Below are 23,454 nucleotides of genomic sequence, written 5' to 3' on the forward strand. Positions count from 1 at the left end.
TGTGTAGTTCTGGAAATCTAAACTGGGACGTGGGAATGTTTTCTGCCACTGGGTAGGGATTCGAGGAGCTGTTGTCCTGCCCAGCCTGGTGCCATGTGGGACTGGCAGGGAAGCAGTAGCACTGTCAGTCAACCAAGCAAATCCCATCTGTCTTGTACTCTAGAATTTCCTGATTTCTGCATGATGTCTCCAAGTGTTACTTTGTTGATTGTTTTATTATTACCATTTTTAATCTTTGCAAGTGGTGTCACTAACAGGTGACTGTCCCAGTGATGTAGATCTGTGTGTGATGTGGATACTGGAAGGTGAGCTGACAATGGCCATAACTGGATTGTTGTGACTTGAGGGGGAGACGCTGCTCAGCAAGCAGTTGCCTGCTGCAGCCCAGGTGTCAGCAGTGAAATAAATGCTTCTGAAAAACCCCCTTGGCAGCGTGACCGATGTCTCTTGTTCTAGAGGATGCTTTTTTTTTGCTTCTAGAGGCGCAGGAGGGTAAAGACCCCACAGTTAACTGTGTGCAGAGCAACGCGTGCAGCCTGAGCGGTCAGTGCCAGTGCAGGCCCAGAGCTGTTGCCTGCAGATGGCAGTGCTGGCACGGTGCAGAGACTCTAAGTGAGGGCTCCCCATCTTGTTGCACTGCCCCAGCCTCCCTGAAGCCCTACAGCTTAGCTGGGCCCAGGGGTTAGCTGGTTTGTTTCTTTTTTAAGAAAAAAAGCTGTTTGTGTTGGCTGCACTTGCTGCTGCCATTGCTCAGGTCTGGGTGCCTCTGGGTGTCCCTGTGTCCATAAGTGCTGGAAGGGATGGGGAATGTAGAAAGGATTGTGTGGGACTGTGCCCACCCTGACCCACCGGGAGGCTGTGCTGGTGGGTGGCAAATCCTATTCTCTGTCTCCTTACATGCTGCTGTCACATGTAAACCAGGTGCCATCTGGCACAGACCACAGCGATGCTCTGCATCATCACCTCTCCCCTAGAGAGAGGAGTGGTTTGGGTGCTGCAGGGTTTTGGTTTCTATGTTTATTTGGGCATCAGCTGCTTCCCCCCACTTTGAACCAGCTCCTCACACTTGCAGTCCTCCCATTTATTTATTTTTGGGTTGGGGTGGGAGGGGGAAGCATCTTTTTTTGTGGTGTCAGGGGGTCTTTGACCCCAGGTGGTTTCTGGCAGCTGCTTTGCTGTGAATGAATGTCCCAGTGGCAACAAGTGTTGTGCCAGCATCGCTGAGTCAGGGATCCACTCATCTGCCTGAGGACACCAGTCACAAAGTAACAGCCTGCACGGTGAAGGCCAGGATGGTAGGGCGTGGGGTTCAGTCCTCACAGCACCCAGTCCTTGTGCTATCTCCCTCAGAGGCTCTGGGGCTTTGCTTCTTAGGATGGGCTGGCTGGTGAGTCTGGGAGGGTGCTTCCTGCTCCTTGCTGCTTGCTTTGCTGCTGAAGTGACCTTTAGAAAAGGAGGATGTGTCTTTTCTGCTGCCTGAAAATGAAAGCTCTTCAGATAGCAGGGCACTGCTACCACAACTAGGTTTGGAAGCCAGCCAAGGGCAGCTGACTGTAGGGAGCAATCCTCCCTGACTCACAGAATCATGGAATGGTTTGGATTGGAAGGGACCTTTAAGATCAAGTAGTTCCAACCCCCTGCTATAGGCAGAGATGCCTCCCACTAGACCAAGTTGCTCACAGCCCCATCCAGCCTGGTCTTGAATGCTTCCAGGGAGAAGGCATCCACAATCTCTGTGGGCAACCTGTGCCAGTGTCTGACCACCCGCACAGTACAGAATGTCTTCCTAATATCTGCTCTAAGTCTACCTCTTCCAGTTTAAAGCCCTTTCCCCTTATCTTGTTGCTATATGCCCTTACAAAAAAGCCCTCCACAGATTTCCTGTAGGCCCCTTCAGGTACTGTGACTTGTCTCAGCACACCATAGATGTCCTAGGGCACCCCAAAATGCCCCATCCTCTCTATCTGGAGAGGTGATGCAGCTGGGCTGGATTGCAAGGCATCAAGCACAGGGCAGCTACCAACAGCCTTATTCACTCCCAGAGCTGAGCCCTCCTGGGGTCCAGCAGCTCCCAAGGCCCTGTAGCCAATATGTGAGAGAGGCAGGCTCTGACCTTCCCTCCTCAACTGCTCTGCTCACATTTCCCCAACAGCCTCTATAGACATCATCTCCCCAGCTTTGCATTCAACCCTACCACCTTCCCTCACCTGCCTGGCCCCCAGCTCAGGCGCTGGCTGGCTCCCCTTTGGGACATGGGGTACCACTGTTTGTTGTGCCCACAGCACTGAGCCCCTCAGCAGCTGCTCCCAGCTGACTGCAGCTATGCCTGAACATTCAAGCTCACTGCAGGAAAGGAAGCAGAAACTGGTGGGGCTCTCCTGAGCTCCCAGAAGAGCCATAGCAAAGCAGGCAGGCACTAAGACCCGTGCTACAGGAGTTTCTCTGCTGTGATGGCTGCAGGGAGAAGCCCAATGTGATTTTGAATCATGGTTTGTAAAACCCCCAGTGGTTGAGCCCCGGCGCTCTGCTCAGAGATGATAAACTCATTTCCTGTATCATTTCTTTTTTTTTCTTCCTTCCCCATGTTGTGCTGCTGCCAGCGCTGCTTCCCGCTAGACTCCCCAGCCCTTCAGCGTGCCCCAGGGACTGCCTGCTGCCCCAGCACGCCATGTACCCTGGCTGTGCTCACTGGAAGCAGGGCACCTTAACACAGTCTGGAGCTGAGCGTGCCTTCCTTGCTGCCTGTCACCCAGGCATCCAAAAATGGAAGCAGACACAGGATTTGCATAGAAAAGCAGAAATAATGTGCTCCTCAGTGACCCTGAGACCTCTGCACATCCCTGCCAATATGTGCCAGAGCCAGTGGGAGCATAGGGAACCCAGGGTTCCCTGAGACCTCTCCCAGAGCTGAGTGACAAACACTGCTATTGTCCTGTCTCCACGTCCTTCTGCATTAGGGCCTGTTTGGGAAGGGGCCGTCTGTGCTGGATGCCTCCTCCAGCAGCTCAAGGTAACCACAACTGGGTGAATTCTCACTCCATCACATGCCCAGAGCTGGGAAGGCCTCGAGTTCAGCAGCCACCCTGCATGTCATCAGCTTCGGTAAAAGCAGCACAAGCGGAGCCACGCAGCCCCAACAGGGGCTTATAAATATTCCCAGGCTACTGGAGCGGGTGCTGCTGCCCAGGAACCAGGCAGCCAAAATTCCCCCCACGATTAACTGCAGCACACAAACAGCTTGTGGTGCATTCCTGCGGGGAGCGGGGCTCCCTCCTCACCAGCCAGCCCGCTTGAGGCAGGAATGCCTTCTCTCTTTTTTTAAGACCAGCTAGCAGGTAAGATAATCAGTGCAAAAGCCAAGTCATGTGAGTTTCAGCAGCAACAGATGAGCCACAGCACAAGCTATTTGTGGTGCAGGCACAAGGTTGCCAACCCTGAGGATTTGGTTGGAAGCCTCACTCGCTCTTGTTTTCATTAAGCCCCTTGACTGCTGAAGTCTTGAAACTGCGAAAGAACCCAGATTCTATTTTAATGGAGCTCCAGCTCATCTGTTCGCAAAAGAGAAAGCTTGGATGTAAGACTCAATCCCCCTAAAAACACTGACAGGTAAAATTAAGGCAACTTTGATATGGGTGTGTAAAACTCTGGGATTTAAGGCAGGCACTTGGGTGTGTGCTGTGCAGAGGTTTGAATGCCTGAACCGCCAACAATGTCACAGAAAGGTTAGTGCAAGAAAATACAATTTATTTTGAGGCTGACAATTGAGTTCCTGCAAAGCTGGTGAAACCAGCAATCCCTGTGAGGTCAGGACCAGATGAAAAGCAAAACTCTTCTCACTCAGTGCAGCTTAGACACAAATGTATCTTGCACCCCATGGATTGAGCCGAGCTGAGCACAGCAGCACTGACACACCTGCAGGACAGCGTGCCCCCAGTTTCAGAGCTACGAGCTAACTGGTTTCAATGGGCAGAAGGTGCCATGCAACAGGTGCAGGGCCTCAACTTGTGGGCGCTTCTCTGATGGCAGCTCCAAGGGGACACCATGTTGCATCATCACATCCCCGGTACCATGTCCCTGTGGGCTTCCTCTGCCAGGCTGGAGAGCGTGAGCTGGAGCAGGATTTGTTCTCCCCATTTTTGAGAAGAGATCAACTGCTGGGGATCACACTACACTGGGACCTGCACCCTGACACCTCTGGTGGCAGCCCAGCACCATCAACCCAGCATGACCACTCGTCAATGGCCAGCGAGGCAGCTTGCTTTGAAGCAGTGGTGCAGGAAGCGTGACAAAGGCTTCAGCTGAAAAGCAACCTGCAACCACTGTTATCAAAACAAGTGTGCCATTACTTTACAGAGCTGGCTGCAGGAACCGTTTCAGAGGGAGACTTGCAACAGCAAACTGCAAAGGCATCACTGCAGGGCAGTGCTGAGGCTTGCTGACCGCTTGATCTCCCTGCCTTTGTCAGCCAAAGTGCCAGGATTTCCCTAATTGCCACTACTGCTTAAATAGCGATACTGCAGATCTTCTCTGTTCAGCTCTGCTAATCCCTCAGCTGGCACCGCTCACCATGCAGCAGCTCTCCTGCTGCCCTCAGCACCCAGCAAGATGCAGTAAGGGGTGCTAGAGTCCTCCAGCCCCGGTGCTGGCTACCGGTGATCTCTGGCTGGGAAACAGAGTGAAATGGCATGGCTGTGTCTGCAGCCTGCAGGTGTAACACGTGTTACTTCTGCCAGTGGGATTCCCTACGTGATGAATCTTTATCTGCGTAAAGTGCTTTTAACGGGACTGTAATGGTGTGTGTCAGATGACGTAATGCTGAAACATATTTTTAACTCCCATGCAAACAGCTTGTCGCTTAATGAGGCAGGCCCACCAGTCTGCGATGGGGAACTGATTGAGCTTTACCCTGGGGATGTCACTGGGTACCATAGTTCCCCTGCTGCTCCTGCCTGGCCATGCATCAGCCCCAGAGAGGTGTGCTGGGGCAGCTGCAGATGCTGCCCCAGCTTGGAGGAGAAGTTGCTTGCAACCAGGCCAAGCTAAATGCCAGTGAGGGAGAACTGCCCGTTTCAAAGTCAGGGATGATGAGTAATGCACAGTACTGAGCGGAGCTGGAAATTGCAGCCTTCAGTGAAATACCAGAATTCCTCCCAAATTAGCTACATTAGGAAGACTGAACCCAAGCCCTCCCCATTCCAGTTAAATTCCTGCCTTTCTTTTGCCTCCTCCCAACTTGGCTTAGTGATCATTTTTTTTCTACCCGTAATTTCACATGCAGAGAGTTTATATTCCTCAATTCCCTCACAAACATCAGCTCCCTATTTTTGGATTCTGCCTTCTATCCCACAGCCTGCAGATGCAGTAGAGTGCGATCTCAAGCACGAAGCTGTTAGCTGCAGACTTGGTTGCAGACTTGGGCATGCTCCAGGCCTTTATCCCCACACGTGAGGTGCTCAGGGGAGCCCAGCATGCCAGTACTGTCACAAGCAGCACCTGATAGAAGTTACCAGCCCAGCTGCAATGCACTGCTGTGTGCTCAAGCGATGGGAAGGACCAGCAGATGCGTGAGGCAGTGGGAGAGGTTTGGGCCAAGTTGCAAACCACTGCCCAGGCACGCCTGAAAAAATCACTGGGCTCCTTCCCTCATGGTGGCATGGCACTAACAATCCAGCTCCGTGCCTGGGAGGAGCCGCAAAGACCCAGTGAGTTAAAGGGGGAAAACACTGGACTTTATTCATTATCCCCCTCTCTTCCCTGAGCTCGGCACAGTCCTCCCTTCGCAGGAGATGCAGGCCAGCATGCCATGTCAGCACATAATACAAAGAGCTCTCAGTCTGAGAGGAGCTGGAATCGCGGCAGAAGGATTTTTAACGCTTTAAACGATGGTTTAAGGCTGGATGGGCTCTTGAGATTGAATCCAGCCCACCACTACAGCTAATAGTGCGCGCTTATCAGGCTGCTACCTTCTGTGAACCTCCTCTGGGAGAATTTGCGTCTCTTCCTGGGTTTTGCCACCCTCAACAGGGTGCTTCGACACAAGGAAGATAACACTAGGGCTGAGATAACGCTAAGAGCCTGCACACCTGCTCTTCAGACAAGTGAACTCTCACTCACACTGGAGCGAACCTTTGGCAGCAAAAGCCATTTTCAGTTCTAGCTTCCCACGGCACTCCTGGCCTCTGCCCAGCAGCCGCCTCCACCCAGCACCCAGCGGCACGGCCACGCTGTGAGGCGGCCGCCAACACAGCCGCCCTACTAGGGCCCCGTCCTCCTCCCATCCCCACAGCCCTGCGTTCCGCCCCTCCACAGCCCCTCCAGCCCGCCGCCCACCCGCGCCCACCCGCACGCAGACGTCACGTCGCGGGGCGCCCACCTCGCCCGTCCAGCCTCATCCCGAAGCGCGCTCCACGTGCGAGCGCCCCCTTGCGGCGGGCGGGCGGAACGCGGCGGAACGCGGCGGGGCGGGGCGGGGCGGGCGGAGGAAGCGGAGGCGTTGCGGCTGTGTCCCTCCGCGGGCGCCATCGGCCGTGCTGTCGGAGGATCGCTCCGCGCGGCGGCGGGCTGCGAGGTGCCGGGCGGGCGGGAGAGCGGCTGTGGCCATGGCCCGCGGAGCGGGGCAGGCGTTCGCCGCCCTCTTCGGTCTGGTGCTGGCCGTGCTGAGCCGCGCCGAACCCGCGGCCGGTGAGTGCGGGGAGGGGGGAGGTGGCGAGGCGCGGGGTCCGGGGCTCGGGGCTGAGCGTGAGGCGAGGCGCTGGGGAGGGGGGAAACGGGAGGGGGAGGGAGGTTGCGCTGAGCGGGGGCAGCCGGCCGCTTTGACGCGTGGACTGGCCGCTGGGGCTGGCTGCTCGGCCCGAGGCGGGCGCGGGTGGGCAGCCGGTAGGAGCGCCGCATCCGAATCGGGAGTGGGGAAAAAAGTTGTTTCCTGAGAGTGGTTTGGCCAGGTTCGCTCAAAAAGAACTGAAAAGGCTCCTAATGGCATAGGAGTCTTATAAAGTCAGAAGTACGTTCAATTGGTTGAAGTGAGGCACGGTGCACATCTGGACTGTTTCTGCAAATGGCTTACTCAGCCTAGCCAATATAGTGGTGATCCTCGTTAGTACAGTGGTGAGCATCCCATAGTGGTGAGCGTCCCATAGCTGTGACCCTCGTTATTAGAGTGGTGAGCTGTCCCGCAGGAGAGTGGGCTGATAGGATGGTGGGTGATGGCCTCAAGCTGTGCCAGAGGAGGATCAGGCTGGATATTAGGAGAAGTTCGTTGTCGGGGAGAGCAGTAATGCCCTAAGATGGGCTGCTTGGGCATGTGGTGGGGTCACCGTCCCTGGAGGTGTTGAAGAAACATTTCGATGTTGTTCTGTAGGACACGGTTCAGTGAAGAGATATTGGCGGTAGGTGGATAGTTGAGCTGGATGATCTTAGGCATCTTGTCCAACTTAATGGCTCTGTCATTGTAAGATGGCCCAGTGCTGGTTTTGCAAAGGCTACATGTCATGCCCGTTGATTTAAGCATTGCTGTAACATCAGCAGCTCCCCAGCTCATTGCTGACCCAAGGCTCTCATCCTAGCATGGCACCTGCAGTGTCTGCCCCAGCCGTGCCTGCACGTGGGAGCAGGTTGGCTCTCCCAGGCTGGAGACAGCTTCTGAGTGCTAACCTCCGTTCCTTCAGTGAGTGGAGAAAGGAAAGCTGAAGTCACTGAAAGGGTATTTTCAGGTGTCTGTTCAGCTGTCTTGATGCTCTTGTGCAAGAGGCTGCAAGGTTCTGATGTCAGCCCTCTTGGTCAATGACTAGGAGGCTCCTGGATGCGCCCTGGTTTGGACGGCTCAGCGCTGCCTCATCATGCAAGCCCAATGGCACGGCAACTTGCTTTTCCAGTTGAGCCTCTGTTTAGTTTGTAGAAGCCTGCAGTTGAAGCTGCAGTGAGCTGGGGCGGGGCGGGAACACCTGCACTTTTGGTGAGGACACTTTCTTGATAATTACTGTTAATGGTGGTGATTTGCTCCTTGTCTGATCAGTCAGCAAGGAGTGAAACAGGAATGCTCACTGGTAAAGCCCACCCTGATTGGCCCCGATAATTGCCAAAGGGAGCGACTTGAGTTCTGAGTCCAGTTTCACTGCAGAGCAGGTGGGTGTGTGGGACCCCACAAAGGTGTTGTGGACCACACTCGGGATCTTTTGAGGTCTTGAGATCCTGCTGACAGTGCTGGGTCTGCTTGCTTGATAGGGGTTTGCTGAACAGCAAGTCTTACTCGATCATTTGGAGGTGTTACTGTATCACGTTTGCTCTTATCAAAGGTGCTGGTTTAGACTTTCAAAACTGAGTGTGATTAGCATCTGGCTCACATCACTTCCTGCGGGGCACTGCTGGGAGCAGAAGGACATGAAGGCACTCTCACAGCTGTTCTCAAGGCCTGAATGTTTGGGAAAAGGGGACTGGTGCCTCTGGTAGCGTTTGGCATTGGAATCTCTTCTGTTTCTTTGTTGCCTTCTGTGGCTGTTTCCCTCCTAATTTTAGGTGTCTTGCTGCAGTTGCAGCAAGTTGCTGTTTCCTCCAGTGTGTTTTGGTCCTATTCGCACTCTCCCATTTCCAAAGTGGTGTCTGTGTTGTGGAATGCCTTTGAAGCCTTGGGCTGGATGTGGCCCTCGCTGTCAGAGGGCCTGGGTGGGTGGGATTGAGCCCCGTGTCCTTTGTGGAGCTGGGAGCAGTGATGGCAGGGCAGCAGGGTGCTGACAGCCCGCTGCTTCTGCGTGCCAGCATCTCATCTAACAGCAGAACCAGACGGCTGCAGCATGTAACTTCAGGCTTCAAGGAAGCAGCGTGCGTTTGTAGTCATAGCTAAAGGCTGCAAAGCCAAGAGACAGTACAGTGCTTCTTTAATTCTGACCCATTAAGGAAATGGCATCCATCTTGGGGAAAAAAAAAAAAAAGAACTTCTCTAAGCACCTAAAGTCCTTCTGTAGTTCTTATTTTCTGTGCATTCATTGTAATATCATCTTGCCAACAGAAGTTGAGGGCTGTGTCTTGTCAATGCCCATCCAGAAGTATTGCCTGTATCGTTCTAAACACACGGTCCTCTGAGGGCTGCAGAAATAATTACTGGTTCTGTTTAGAAAATAGTCTGTTCCTAGGGCACATGTCCTTTTTTTAGCCTGCACGAGGATGAAAAAAGAGCTTTGTATCCCAAAACGGCACTGGTGTCTGCTGTTTGTTCCACGCATCTTGTTCATCTTGTTGCTCTGACATCACCATGGGCTGCAATGGAAGCTGCAGCAAGCAGCAGGCTGGCATTTCACAGGGCAGGCATTCGTCATGTTCGAATTAATAAAGATTTAGTGCCGGAGAATGATGGAGGACTATGGAGAACACGCAAGTATGGCTTCTGTCTGCCAGATTTCCATAGAAACACCAATACCTCCTCAGCACTTTAATTGCCTTCCCTACATTTTTTTTTTTTTTTTTTTTTTTGTCGAGATCTTTTTTTTAAGCTCAATGCTTTATGTTGCAGCTGTGGATTTGAGGCATTTGGGCTTTGTTTGGAAAACTGAAAACATGGGAAGGCAGGCAGCAGTAGCTGTGAAAGGAAATGGGAGATGTGATTACTGACAGGATTTTGAACCGTTTTACACATTTGTTCTGTATTCAATGTCTGTTATAACTTCAGCTTTTCTCAGCAGTTCTCAATAGGAGAAGTGCTGTGCGAGCTCCCACTGGTAGGAATACAGTCCTCCAACTGGCTGCTAAGGTGAGATCTCAGGCAGAAGGAATTCATTTCCACCTGTGGGTTTGGACAGCAGTTCCCAGCCCTGCTTTTAAGAGGGCAGGTAGCTGTTTTTGCCAGTTCCTGGATTCTTGAGCTGGTATTTAAAAAAAAAAAAAAAGAAAAAAGAAAAATGGATTTCTAAAACCAAATCTCTCGTTACAGCCTTGTTCTTCTAAAATCCTCTTAAATGCACATTTCTGAAGGTTTTTTACACTTCTGAAGTCTGGAGAAGCTGGCAGAAGAAGCCCAACCTGTTAGATCGTGGGGTTTTCTCACAGGGTGCAGAGGCTGAATTCCTTCATGCTGCACTGAGCTCTGCTCAGCCCCACAGATTATGTGAAAAATTAGTGACTTCTTCCTCAGTGCATAATCTTACTCGAACTGTTATCTTTTGAGGTTAGCATATCGTGTAATTAGTTATCTCTCCTTTGTGGTTTTCCTTCAAAACTGGGCTATTTCAGGGCGTTCTCAGCGTTATTCCTTACAGCTTTTAGAGCAGTCGGCTCTCTGCAGTGCCAGCTGCTGCTGCAGAGGAATGTTGCCCCTGTCGGCACAAACAGAAGCTACCAGTCTTCCTTTGGAATTGCTCCTCCTCATTCGGGGTTTTCTTGGCCGCTGCTTTCATGCTCTGTTATCCTGGAGGGAAGCAGGAGCAGTTTTTCACTGCCTTGCTGACCTGATGTGCTGTGGTTTCTCATTGTGTTGGTGGTACTTCAGAGCTGATGAGCTGGCAGATGGGACTCCTGTGCATCCTGCCCTGCTGCTGCCGGCCCTGGGCTCTCTCCTTCCTCCTGGTGCGTGATGGCAGCAGTTGATGTCAGTTGCAATGGTTAAATCCATCAAAAATATCTTTTGCCCTCTCATTTTCTTTCATGTATTTAACGTTATGCTTAGGTTTTTTTTTCCTTCTGTGTGATAAGTAGGTTGTTTTCAACCTTTTCCCCAGAAAACAATGCGTGCAGTTAGAGCCAAGTTTCAGCCAAATGTGTCAGATGTCTAGATATAAAGATACTGAGTTTCTATAAACTTAACGGAGAGTCTGTGGGCAGAAAGAGGAGGGAGGCCAGTGCAGTGTCATTCTATGGATAAGGCTGTACCTGCTCAGTGGTCCAGCAGGCTCTGTCAGAAGATCCGTTTCCTCTTATGCAGTAAAACCTTTGGTCAGAGTCTTCTTAGATGCAGGATCATCAGCCACGCTTCACAGAGCTACAGGAAACCAGCTTCGTAACGTCTCTTCCTTGCAGCATTAATTGTAGTATTTCAAGGTTTTATTTCTGCTTGACTTTTTCTGAACTTACAGGTGAGGAGCATGTTGGCCTTACTTTCCCGTTAGCACTCACTGCAAAGCCCCTTCAGATTTCTTCTGGTTATGGCTCTGTTTCCCAGTGCTAGCCTTCTCTCTTAGAAGCTGAGCTCCGATGCTTTCAGCTCCCAGTGCCAACTCTGCTATTTCCTTCAGTTTTCTAGCCTGGAAGGAGTCTGAATTTGTAGTGTGCAGGTGAAGAACAGAAACCAAGTCACAACTTTGAGATCATCTTGGTGTCCTTAAAGAGCAAGGAGGCAGAAGTGTGACTTCTTTTGCTCTACTTTTACTTTAACAATCTCTTTAGCCAAAAACATGAAACCTGAGCTAAACCGTACCGCAGCTAACTCTGTGTTCTGCTTCAGATGCTCGGAGTCACGGCACGTCCAGTGGATGTTCTGAGGGTAACGCTTTGTGCTGCACTCAGGCCCTGGAGAGCAATCCTGGTGGGGTGAAGTCGGTGCCTATGTGCAGGGGTTCTGCCAGGGTTTGTATGGGCTCTAGGCTGGGTCATGCTGCTGATAGCATTTGTCTCGGGCACACTTAGAGCCCTCATCTTAGAGGCCTTTCAAGCTTATCCAGGACGCATGCTAGAAATTGAACACTTCTCTCTCTAAGTGGCGGCCTGCCCACTTCACATAAGGGCTTCAGGCAGCTTTTGATCATCACGGGGTGATTTCCCCATCTCCCTGCGTGGTGCCCAATGGGGCTGGTAGAAATGGCACAGCGAGGAGCCCGGGCTTTCCCCACAGAGACCTGCAGCACAACTGAGTGAGGCTGGGGCAGGGCCAGAAACCCAGCAAACAATCCCCATTGCTTTTAATCTTATTTTTTTAAGATCAGGAGAGGATGGCCAAAAGCAGCACTTCTATCCCTGTCTGGACAGCAGAGATGGTAGCAGTGGCTGACTTTCTTGTAAAAACAAGAGTATAATCTCATGCTGTACACAACAAAACGTTTCTAGTTGGAGTGCTGGATGTCTCACTCATGCTGGCTGAGGTAGAAGATGGTTTCTGGTACTGTTTACTTATGAGCCCAGAGTAGTGCAGTAGCAGAAAAGCAGCTTTTAAAGCAAGTGGTGTTGAAATGCCTCGGTTTGCTGCACGTTGTGAAATTGTTGAAGATACCATGAAATACAGGAAAATACAGGAAGGCAGTGCTTTGTGCACGTAAATGCTAATGCTGCTGTGAGAACTACAGCCTTCAGTTTCCCCTGTGATTTCTTTTTTTGAAGAGAAGCCATTGTGTTACTTTTAATATTCATTTTGGAATATTGTTACGTGTTTATGAACTTCAGTTCTAGTCATATTTCAGTGCTTTTCTGCTCAGTCTTAGTCTTAATCTGCAAAAATCATTTTTCTTTGTCTTTTTTTTAGCATTATTCAGTTCTAAGTCTTAACAGGCAATATGTATTTAGCTGCCTGCCTTCCGCTCTTCAATCCATCCCTGCTAAAGAATTCCAAGGACTACTGGTCGTTTAATGACCCTCTAAATGGCAGTTCAAGGCAAAAATAATTTGTCAAAAAACAGGGGGAAATTAATGATTACTTTGCCGAAGCCTCTCTGCGGTAGCCATGCGTGGCCTAGCAAGCAGAGCTGGAGTTGCTGGATGGGATCCTTGCTGGGAGCCCTGTGCCGTGGCCGTGCCGCTCGGTGCAGTTGTGCAGTTGGCTGGCTCTGGCCAGGCGCTGGTTAAGCTTTTACCACACGGGTTACAAAATCCTGGCCGGGCAGCTCTCGCTGGGGACGCGGGCGCTCCAAGGGGTTACAAAATCCTGTCTGAAAGCTGGGCTCAAAGGAAATAATCCTCTGGGCATTTGCTTCACTGGCTTGATTGGTTTAAAAAATACAAGCTAACAGTGTTAAGGTAGTGAGGTGGGAATACCGGCTCTCTATCCATCCTGATTCCTTGATGCTCACTTTGTCATCCGTCGCAGCATCTCGTGCTTAGCATAGGTGGGCAGAGGGCTCTGATCTTACCAGTCCTTCTTCAGCTTCCACTGAGCACAGTGTGAGCTGTGCTGCAGCTCATTCCTGCTCTGAAAAGAGCTGCTGCACCTCTGGTTTCTGGCAGGAGCAGATGAGGTTTGGAGGCTCGTGGATGCTGATGCTAAATGGGATAAAGCTTGTCAGACAGGTGTGTATCAGTGTAAGCGTGTCTGACCGCTGTGGGGGGGAATGCCATACAAAATCCGTGCTGATATTCCTGTTGCTTAGTAACGCTGACCCCAAGGTTATCTGAAAGGGGCTCTGAGTGGAATTCGGTTCATTTCCTGAGAGCTCTACATGAGCAGTGCTATCCAAGTGCCCCGTTTTCAGAAATGGAGTTAACAGGAAACAGGCGTGCTCGTGTGTGGGAAATATTATTAATGCTTCTGGGCTTGATTTAGCTGTGTTCTACAGGGGTTGCTGGCATGAAGCACCGCATCTCACAGTGCGTGCGACCTGTTTACGTGCACCGGGGTTATTGTGAAATACCCAGAAAGACCCTGGATGGGGGCAGCTGGAGGACAGGACTGGGTGCATGGGTAAAGTTTGGGATAGGACCGCATCTTCTGGTTCCTAGAGCTTTACTCACTGGTTTGGTGCTGTTCAAGTGGCAGGCTCTGGTCTAGATGGACTGATTAAAGCTCTGTGGTTCTAGAGTGCCCTCTGCTCCATATTTCTTACCCATCTGCTGCCTTCAGAGCGCAGCCATCTTGCTGGTTCAGATCCTGGCCAGGAGACGAGCATTTGCAGTATCACTGCCATCAGAACTGATGTCACTGTAAGTTTTCAGTAGACTTGGAGGAAAATTGTTCCGAGCTTTGCAATGTTTAGTGCCTTCTGTAAAACACCGTGCTGAAAATGACAAGTTTCATGTACTCAATATTTCCTCCTCATAAATACTGAAGTCTTTGCTGCCTGGATTGCTAGAAACTTACAGCAGGGGAGCTTATGAGGGACAGGAGACCGTATTTCAATGTCAAGTGTCCCTGGAGATAGTAGAAAGAAAGGAAGAACTGAAGTTATTTTAAAAGGAGGAGAGTTTCATTGCGGAATTTTGATTAGGAAGTAGTAACTGTATGACACTAAAGCTAAAATATGCGAGTGCTGATGTGATTATACCTAGCCTGCTGAAATTACTCTCTGCTTTGCTTTGAAAATTTACCTAAAAGAAGTTCTGGATACATTCAGTTGCCTGATGAGCAAATCCGTGTTTGGTTCTTCTTTTGGTCTGGCTTTCTTAATGCCGCAGGGTTTAAATTAAACTGTGTGATAGTGTCTTTGGGTTTGCTCCAGTCATATAAAATTCTCAGTTATAGGATTTTCATTCCTCAAAATATGTTAATGAAACTTTGACTTGACACGTACTGCTACCAAATTAACTTCTGTGTTGTTTTCTTCTTTCTCCTTTCAGCTTTACAGTGTATGGATGATTCCAAGCCTTGTGTTAACGAGGGAAAGTGCATTCCTTATCAGAATGGTACAGGATATTGCAAGTAAGTTGTTTTAATTTCTAATTGTTTCATTTGTCAGTGTTCTTTCATTCAGGGTCATAAAAAGAAAGGAAGTATGAATTGTTAAGGTTTACTTACCAGGTGCATTCAGCATTAACAGTTTTAATGCAGTGTGTATTTCTTGCTTGTGCATTAGTTCTTCTGTGCTAACTTGTAAGAAATCTGGAGTTCTCACCCAGATTTGTGTTTGGACCTCATTTGTTTGATTGCTTTCCCTTCGGTTAGGAAGAGAGGCAAAACTGATCAGAGATAAGCACTGCTCATTGCTTCAAGAGTCCTGCACATTAAATCAGAACTTGCCCCTCATCCTATAGCTGGAGTTAACTTAAAGAGCCTCAGCCCCAAATCGAATATTCTTGAGTTTTTTCAGTTAGTCCGCATTCTGAAGAGTGCCACCTCCCTTCTGTGTGCTAGGAAGGTAGCATGGGAGTCACAAACAAATAAACAAGGCCAAACAAACACCCACACATCTCTATCTGTAATTGATTTTGCTAAGCGTTGACACCCATCTTTAATGGTGCCTTCACTTTGTTGTTGTGTGGAAAACTGATCATCAGCAGGAGCTTTGGAAGAATGAGTGGTGCCTGAGGAATGGGGTCACTTCTACTTAAATAAAGTTCACCTATTTTAACTGTAATACTTAGATTTTTAAAAATTGAGTTATTTTGCAAAAAGTCCTATTTGTTTGGGCTTGTTTACAACATCTACAGCAAATAGATTTGCTTTCTAAACCTTTTTTACTTGACCAGTGTAAGCTGCCATTTTCTAGCATGCTAAATCCTTCTGTCCTTAATGTTCTCATTCTTTAAGAGTCAGTGAATTTTGTCTTGTTGATGTAGCTCAGCTAACACGTGACTCAATTCTTCACCATTTTCTATGTATCCATCTCCCTCAGCCACACTCTTTGCTTCTTTGTGTGAGTATGGTGCACCAAACTTGATGTACTTAAATTGCGCCTGTGGCACACAAAGGGAAATCATCATCTAAGTTGGAGTTCTTCTCAGTTTGAAATCAATACCTGATGTCATAAAAAGGTGAATATGTAACTTACTGTTCCCTATTGCTATTTTTTTAAATCCAGCTCTTTGCACAGCTCTGCGCTCATCTATTGCTTTAGGTTGCTGTCAACAGAAATGAGCTGCCCTTCTGAAACAAAGTTGGAACTTTTCCTACTTTTCACCCCATTTTAAGACTGAAACAAGAAAGTGTGAGAAGTTAGTAGGTCTGTCTGATGAGTACCTAAGTCTGTGAGACTGGAGCCAAAGTATGTGGGTCAAGTCCAAGGCAGTAAACACAACTAATGCTGGTGCTGCTTGTACCTTCCAAAGGACGATTTCTCCAACTTACATGTTCCTGTTAACTATGTCTTAGACTGTTTACTCAGTTTGTTTGAGGGCTTAACTTTTTTCAGTGTTTGTAGTACAGTCCAGGTCTTCAGGCATTTATCATGGTGGTAGATTTGACCATTCTTAAGTTTTCTAGAATGTACAGTAGTAACTTAATGTATAATTCCAACGTTGCCTTCCTCCTTTTAATGCAAAGTCTTGCAGGTCTTAAGCCAACCTCTCCTTCATATAACAGCTAATTTCTCTTGCAGGCACCAGAGTAATTGAAAAGGTGAATATATAGAGAGGAATATGTGTCTATTTTTTAGTTCTGGCTCAAGAACTTTTTTACAGAAAGCAATGAAAAATAAGAAAAAATAAATAAATAAATAAAAGCAAAAGAACCAACCCTCAGTTGTGGAGACTCTACCTTTAGCAGGCGGATTAGCATCCTGTTTTAGTTCTAACTTTTTGGTTGTGCTTGGTGGTTTTTTGTTTTGTTTTTTTTTTTTTGTTCCTGCATGATGAGGAACTTTGAATAGAGGAACTTTTTGTCTGGTTGGTTTTGTCAACTAAATGACTTTCTGAATTTTTGATGCCTGTGAGCCTAGTAATGGTTTGTTCAGGAAACAGAACTTATTAATGAGGCAAGCTGCTTGGCTTCTAGGTCTGCGTGATAGCTCACTGATCGTCTAAATCTCCACGCCTTACGCTTTTTTTTTCTCAGGTTTTCTGTAGTACTTCCTCTGCTGGGCAGTGAGTTATTACAGTAGACTCTCTTCCTCTTTCTGCTCCTCCTCTCAGCAGAGTTGTTCTAGTGTGTGTTCAGTCTATCCATTTAACCTTGCAGTCTGTAGGAGGCAAGTGAGCGACTGAAGAAGAACCTGCGCTGGGGGTAATCATACGTGATGAGTAAGATGTGGGTAACGTGAGTGCTGATAAGCAAAATGTGTAGTCTATAACACTTGGCAAAGCAGCAAGTGACAGCTTTCTTTGTCAGAAAATCCTGTTGTGTCTACTCCTTTAAAAGAGAGCAAGATTTCTTCTGAGAAACCTTTATTCTGGTGGGTCTGGTTTCTGTTATGGCAACGGCGATTGTGACCCTTGTAAGGAAATTGGAACTGGGTTTTTATCATACGGTTCTTGCGAGTGCCCTTTAAGTAGCTCAGTTCCCCTGGTAATGCTCCAGGCCCATGGCTGTCATTTTGTGGCACTGTTTGATAGAATTACTGACCTTCTTTGACCTTGGTTTTATATTTAGAAAATTACGCATTCCTGTGTTTGCTTCTTCCAAGGGCAAAATTTTTGCTGGAGAGATCGTTCTGTACTCATTCTCGGAGTGGTGTGGTGAGGATGCAGACCTTATTCCAAGGAATATGGACGTGTCTGCAGTAGAAATGAGAATGTCTTAGAGCATTACAAAGAGAACCCATCCTTCCAAGCCATCTGAGTCCTGCTTTGGCTAAAAGCGGTTTCAGTTGTGGTTTGGCTTGGTTTTGCCCTGCAGTATGTTTTATCTGAAAGCATCTCTAGACACCCTGTGGTACACCAGAGCATTAAGCACGAGGGAGCCATCTTGCATACTCTTGTCTCCAGCAGAAGAATTGGGATAATGTCTTGCTGCCTGACTCCAATTGTGAACGTCATGGGAAGGCCCTTTCTTCTCCTCTCCCTGCTGTTGGACGACTGGAAAGCAGCAGTAGGAAGAGTCTGGGTATTGGGACTGCTATCTTGCAATAATATTTCTGCAATTGCAGGCAGACTGAGAAGTTGTGGGTAGAGGCAGCTGTTTCAAGGACAAGCAGAGCAGGGATTTTGGCCGTGCTACCCTCTGTTCTCTTAGTGCTGGGGTTGGCTCTGCAGCAGGTGGATGTGGTAACTCAGATGGCCGTGGCTTTCCATGCTGGATGTTCAGCAGGGCCCTGCAGCAAGCAGTAGTTCAGCTGGTTTCCCCTTGTTTGGCAGCTGTGGCCTCTCCCAGCTTCCCTCCCCTGCGCCCCAGTGGCAGGGAGCAGAAGCAAGACTGCCAGCGAGAGAAGCAGAAGTGAGAAAGGAGGGAGTTTGGGTAGGGGTGCCCAGGCCTGGGGGAGGAAGCTGGGCCTTGCTGCTTCTCATGTTTTATAGGCTTTTAAGACTGAATTTTTGACCTTACAACTGCTGCACTCTGTGTGCGTCCAAGCAGGATATCAGTATCTTCATGTGAACTGAAGTACTGCTTGAGCACTCGTCCTTTGTTGAGCTGATGGTAAGAAGCGTGCTAGTAACCAGGGCTCATTTGCTGCGCTTAGTCAGACTTGGAGGCTGCTGAAGCAGGCTGATGCCAAAGGGGCTGTATCCCACAGCACGTCCTTTATGCCCAAAGCTGTCAGGCTCTGTGCAGCTGTGTGCTTTTGTGCCTCTTCTGTGAGCAATGTGTTTTCTGTTTATGTGCTCAATTTTGTGCGCGCCTTTAATTTGTGTGGTACGGGTTTAGCAGGACCTCAGTGCTAAACTCAGAGGCAGCAGCGTGGCGGTACGGGATTTCTAACCCACCCCCATGCTGGGATTTTGACCCACCTTTCTTCCCAGCTGGATCATCTTACATCTGAGTGAGAAGTCATTTACGAGGACTTCTGGGACTGAAGACAAGATCCTAGGCTAAAACTGCTTCAGGGATTGCAGCAGATATCTTCTCAGCGGCAGTCTTGAGGGACTAATCCCTTCGAGGCCAGTCAATGGGGAATACCCATAGGAGATCTGGTGGCAGGATGAGGTCTGAGAGTTTTCCAGAAAGGCTAAATACAAAATTTGAGAAGCTGTCCCTTTCTGAGAATGGGCTGCCCTTTGCTGCTTCCTTCGGACTCCCTTCAGTGGTTAAAGGAGACCCTAGAGACCAGGGCAGAGGAGAAAGGGGGAGAGTACATACACTTTTCCACATCAAATCTGGGAAGAGCAGTGACTTGAGTCACTTGATCAGAACTTTCTGTTGTCATTTACTTGTGTGGACTGCGAGCTGTTCAGAGCTCAGGTGGTCAAAAAACAGTGAAGTAAATCTTGCTCATTCAAGCTTCAGCTCCTGTTTCTCCTTTGTACACAGCCAAGCTGAATGCAGTGCAAGTGCTTTCTGTGGGCTAGAGACAATAGTTGTGTGCTGCTTTAAGCGCAGAACAGAGAGGCTGTCCCATCCCATGGTTTGCATTCAAAGTATGACGCATAAACGAGAGCCTTGAGACATGGGAAGGAACGCTTACTAAGCTAACCAGAGGATCCTGTTCTCCCTCCTGAGAGGAGGTGTAGGTGTGGGAGTCAGAAGCTGGGAGCCTGAAGGAAGTCTGGTTAAAATCTGTAGCGAAATAGCTGAGACCCTTCTCACGTTAGTCATCAGGCTGCTTTTTTTCCCCTCCGCTGTTGAAGCGTCTTCCAATCGAATTGGGGGGAGTGTTGGGCTGGTGGGGGTGGAAGCAAAACTACGAGGAAATTCTTCCCTTCACGTTTCAAATTAAAGCCATCTGCTTCCTTCTGTGCATCTCCAGATGATATCACTGGGCCCGAATAGGAAACTCCCATGACAGTCAAACATCTGGTAGCGTGGTTAAAGCTGCCTGTGAGCGCAATTGTAGAGGCTGAGCTGATGAATGTGAGCAGGCAGATATAACGTGGCAGGTGAGAAGGCTTGTCCACCAGAGCAGGCGTATTTTCCAGGAGCTTTTTCAAAGGAAAAGAGAGCTAAATATCGGGGGTTAATTCAGTGTACTTTCATAGCAGAAGAGCCAAAAAATGCAGCTTTTGGGAGTCTCCAGCTTTCACTTTGTAGCACTAGTCAGACTGAATGCAGCTTTGTAGGTATGCGGACACTTCAGATTTGAATGAATACCTTCATTTTTGTTTTTACACCTCTTGTTTAGCTCCATGAGAGCCTGCACTGAGGCAAAGGCAGGCTGGAGCTGAAAAGGAAGAAAAAAATGGGTTGAGCTCCAACTAAAGTATTTGTGCTGGAAAGTAGCCCAGAGAGAGTAAAGGAGAAGCTTTAATTAGAAGCAGCTGCATAGCTGATGCAGCCCACAGGACATTTTCCCATTTCAAACTCTCCAGCTTTTAGAAATGATGATTTGAATTAAGTTGTATGTGAAATTTGTTCTTAAAAGATTAAATTCCTGTTGAAGTAGGTTAGAGAGCTCATGTCTCTCCAAAAGCGCCAGAACAAACTTCATCTTCCTGTTTCTTTTTCTGAGTGTTAGATGGAAAACTGAGGGAAAACAGTGGTTCTGATTTGGCAACGATTTGGTTTCCTGTTCTGAGCATGTCACTTGGAGCTGACGCAAGCTGCTACAATTTGAAGCTGCACTGTAGGCAAGTGGTTGGGCTGTTAGGTGGTGTTTTATTTTCTTCCTAAAGAGATGGGATGAGAACTAAAGAGGAGTAGCGGGAAGCTGGAGTGCTGCTGGGGTTCTGAACGGAGTAGAGGATAATGGTGTCCTTTCAGAAGTCTGGTCTTGTTCAGTGTTTCCCTCTGTTTTTATAGAGACCATTCAGTGCCCGACATGAATGGGGGGGCAACACCAACACTTAGAACTGAGTCACAGTAGAAGTGCTTTTGACAGGAGATACGGCTGAAAATCTGGACTGCAGGTTTTCTGTTCTTTAATGTTCAGAAAGGATTGTGCTGGATTGCTGGAGGGGAAAGTTGCATAACTGTGTGATTGAGCGCTTAATAAGGAGAGAAAAACGGTGGGGATGAGGGCTGGGTATACCTGGCTTAGCAGCTTTCCACAGGGAGACACGTTCTCTCTGGCATATTCTGTAAGGCTGTGCCTTATCTGGAAGTAAAGAGCTTAAATTAAAAGAGCTTTTGCTGTTCCCTGTTGGAGTGCATGTTTTTCTGATTAGCCTCAAAAGATCCTGAAACAAGCCTGGTCTTGGAGCACTCCTCTGCTTTTACCGAACTGTGGAATCATAAAGGTTGGAAAAGACATCCAAAGATCATCTACTCCAGCCGTCCATGTACCACCAATATTGCCCACTAAACCATGTCCCTTTGCACCAGAAGGGCTACACAGGGAGTTCTGGGCCAGCTGTGGGTGATGTGAGTGTTGGCATGGAGCACAAGTCTCAGTCCTCCTGTCGAAGCTTACCAGCACTGCTCTTAACCAGCATTTGTGCTCCCTGCTACCTGGAGGTGGCAGTTAGGTGTACTTAGCCTGTCCCTGAATGCTGGGCTGGGTGAGAGAGGAGCTTCCAGAGGTGGTTTATTTGCTTATGAAGAAAACATGGGATGTTCTCTAGACTTTCTATTTTGTTCTATCTACAGCCTTCAAATGAAAAGGCGTTTCAGGGTTTATCTTTTAGGTGTGTTTTGGTCGGTTTTGTGTTTGTTGGAGCGGGTAGGAGTGTTGGAAGCCTCTTGTTTGCCTGATGAGATGTCCTAGGAGGGGTGCTGAGAAGCTCTGCTTTTTTGCTCTTTCTTTCATGAGAGAAAGCAAACAGATCCCGTCTGCTTTGGATCCTGGTGTGCCATTAAGCTGCCCAAATCCTCAGCCACGGTACAACCAGGAATCCCAATACTGAAATCTTGTGAGCCTTCTGGGACAGAAGTTCCATTTGACATTGTCCATTGATTAATTGTGTCTAGATGTCCAGAATGATGATGTGGCTGTAGCCATGTGGACAGGCTCAGAGCAGAACTGTGCACAGAGTGCAGCTGTGAATGCTGTGGGAGTTGTGCCGTCGCTCAGCTTCTGGCACAGCTGTGCCAACTGGGTGCCAGATCTGTGTGATGCAGCTCCTGCACAGCCGTGCTGCAGCCTGCTGCTGTTCAGACTGAGTTCTGTCTGAACATTTGCAATGGCAGATTTATAGAACAGCCGTGTTCTAGGCCTTGGATGCACAGTTTGCCTTCCCTCTGCTTCCCTGTGGCAGCAGCTAGTGCTGCAAACCTCCAGCTGTTACAGCGAGGATGGCACGAGGCTGAGGACGGTCTGTAAATGGCACTGTCTCAGTGCTTGCAGGCTCTTTTAATCCTGCTTTGCCCTGCAAAAGCTGCTCTTTCATGTCTGTTCTTGGGTATGAAGTTGAAAGTATTGCTGCATGGTGAAAGGAGCCTAATTTGGGTGTGGAGAATAGTAAATTATGATTACGCACATCTATTATATGACTTAGTTGCTTTCACCGTGCAGCTAAAGCTGGTTAATACATTTTAACATGAGAAAAAACAGTTGTGGTCATCGAGTAACGACCTGTTGCGTAACTCAGATAATAGCGTCTCTGAATAGCTGTGTTTGAACTAGTGTGCGTGCTCTTCCTGCAGCAGCCAATCCTGGTGTGCTTTTAAACAAGCATGAGTGATGGAGAAATTCCACTGCAGCCTTAAATGCCTTGTTCCAGTTGTTTCTCTCCACTGCTGAGAGACTATGCAAGGCCGTGTCTGAAAATAAAGTTTTTATCTGATTTCTAATTGGGATTTATGTAGCTTGAACTTCTGACTTCCATGTCTTATTGTATGTGTATCTTTCAGACTAGGATCTGTTCTTGAATCTTAGTTTCTTTATGGGGACTCGGAGCTTTTGATTACTGTCTCCTTTCCTTTATCCCTTTGGTGTACAGACCCAAGCTTTTCCTGGTGCCCAAATTTCTGTTGATCACTACTGCTGGCTTCTTTGAATCCATTTCAATCCTTCCCTCATAAAGAGAAGACACCAAAACCAATACAGTGGTTGTGCTTGAAGACGTCCGGTGTAGCATAATCTCATTTACTGCCCATTGGGAACCCTGAGCAAGCCAGTCTTTCCTTCATCGGTATCCCGTTTTGGGGAGAACGTTTTATGGTGTTTCGTTTGTAGAGATGTGACTTTGCAGTGCTACAGTGTGTTTCACATTGGAACTGGCTTGTTAAGCAGTCTGTGCCCCTCTGTCAAGAACCTGTGTTCTCTTTCACCTTCAAGTTTGATCAGCATTGATGTTTTCCTTTGTTATTCATTGATAGAAGTGTTAAATAGCAGAGGAATGAGAGCAGGCCCCTGTAGTGTGGCCCCTCTGGAAACAGAGCTTCATGGCCATTCCTTGATTTAAACTCAATTTTAAGGCTTATTATCCACCGTGCATTCTGAAATGCTTAAGGAAAAGGCTTCACTGTTACATTCTTGTCTTGGGGCTAGCTGGAGACTTCATGCATTTCTTGGAGCTCTCTTTGGATGTGAATAACTCACTGATTTAATAATTGCATCTGTGTTGTTCTGGAGGAAAGCATAGCTGATGTTCTTCTCTCAATCTGTGCGGTGAAATGCGTGTCCTCTTTCACAGGCTGTGTGTGTCTTAAGTTTCTTAGCAGTAAAAGCATGCAGCTGTGCTCTGCAGAAAAAGCAGCAAGAGAACGGTCACGTTTTATGTGTGTTAAGGCAGTGGTTTTTATCCAGCGTTACCATCTTGCAGCTTTCTGCTGCCTGGAAGAAACAAATGGGAGGGGGTGGCACAGAGGTGATGTTTGCAGGCTGGGTCCTGTATCGCTGGAAATCAAATGGAAAATTTGTGGTACAAAGGCCGGTTAAAAGATGGATTGCAGCTGCCAAGCACAGTCAGACTGTATTGACATAAGTT

The 23,454-nt window shown here is 48.4% G+C and overlaps 1 protein-coding gene across 1 annotated transcript in view; it reads left to right on the plus strand.

Annotated features, from left to right (window-relative positions):
• Positions 1–6,599: 6,599 nt before the first annotated feature.
• NOTCH2 (notch receptor 2) overlaps positions 6,600–23,454 on the plus strand; it is a gene marked incomplete at both ends in the record, with an annotated part of 77,928 nt that continues 61,073 nt past the window's right edge. Inside the window, 2 exons of the mRNA XM_079535437.1 lie at positions 6,600–6,681; positions 14,461–14,542. Of these exons, the coding sequence (XP_079391563.1) occupies positions 6,600–6,681; positions 14,461–14,542 (164 nt within the window). The remainder of the gene's footprint in view (positions 6,682–14,460; positions 14,543–23,454) is intronic.

The sequence above is a fragment of the Tetrao urogallus genome (genome assembly GCF_951394365.1).
Source record: "Tetrao urogallus genome assembly, chromosome: 5".
NCBI lineage: Eukaryota > Metazoa > Chordata > Aves > Galliformes > Phasianidae > Tetrao > Tetrao urogallus.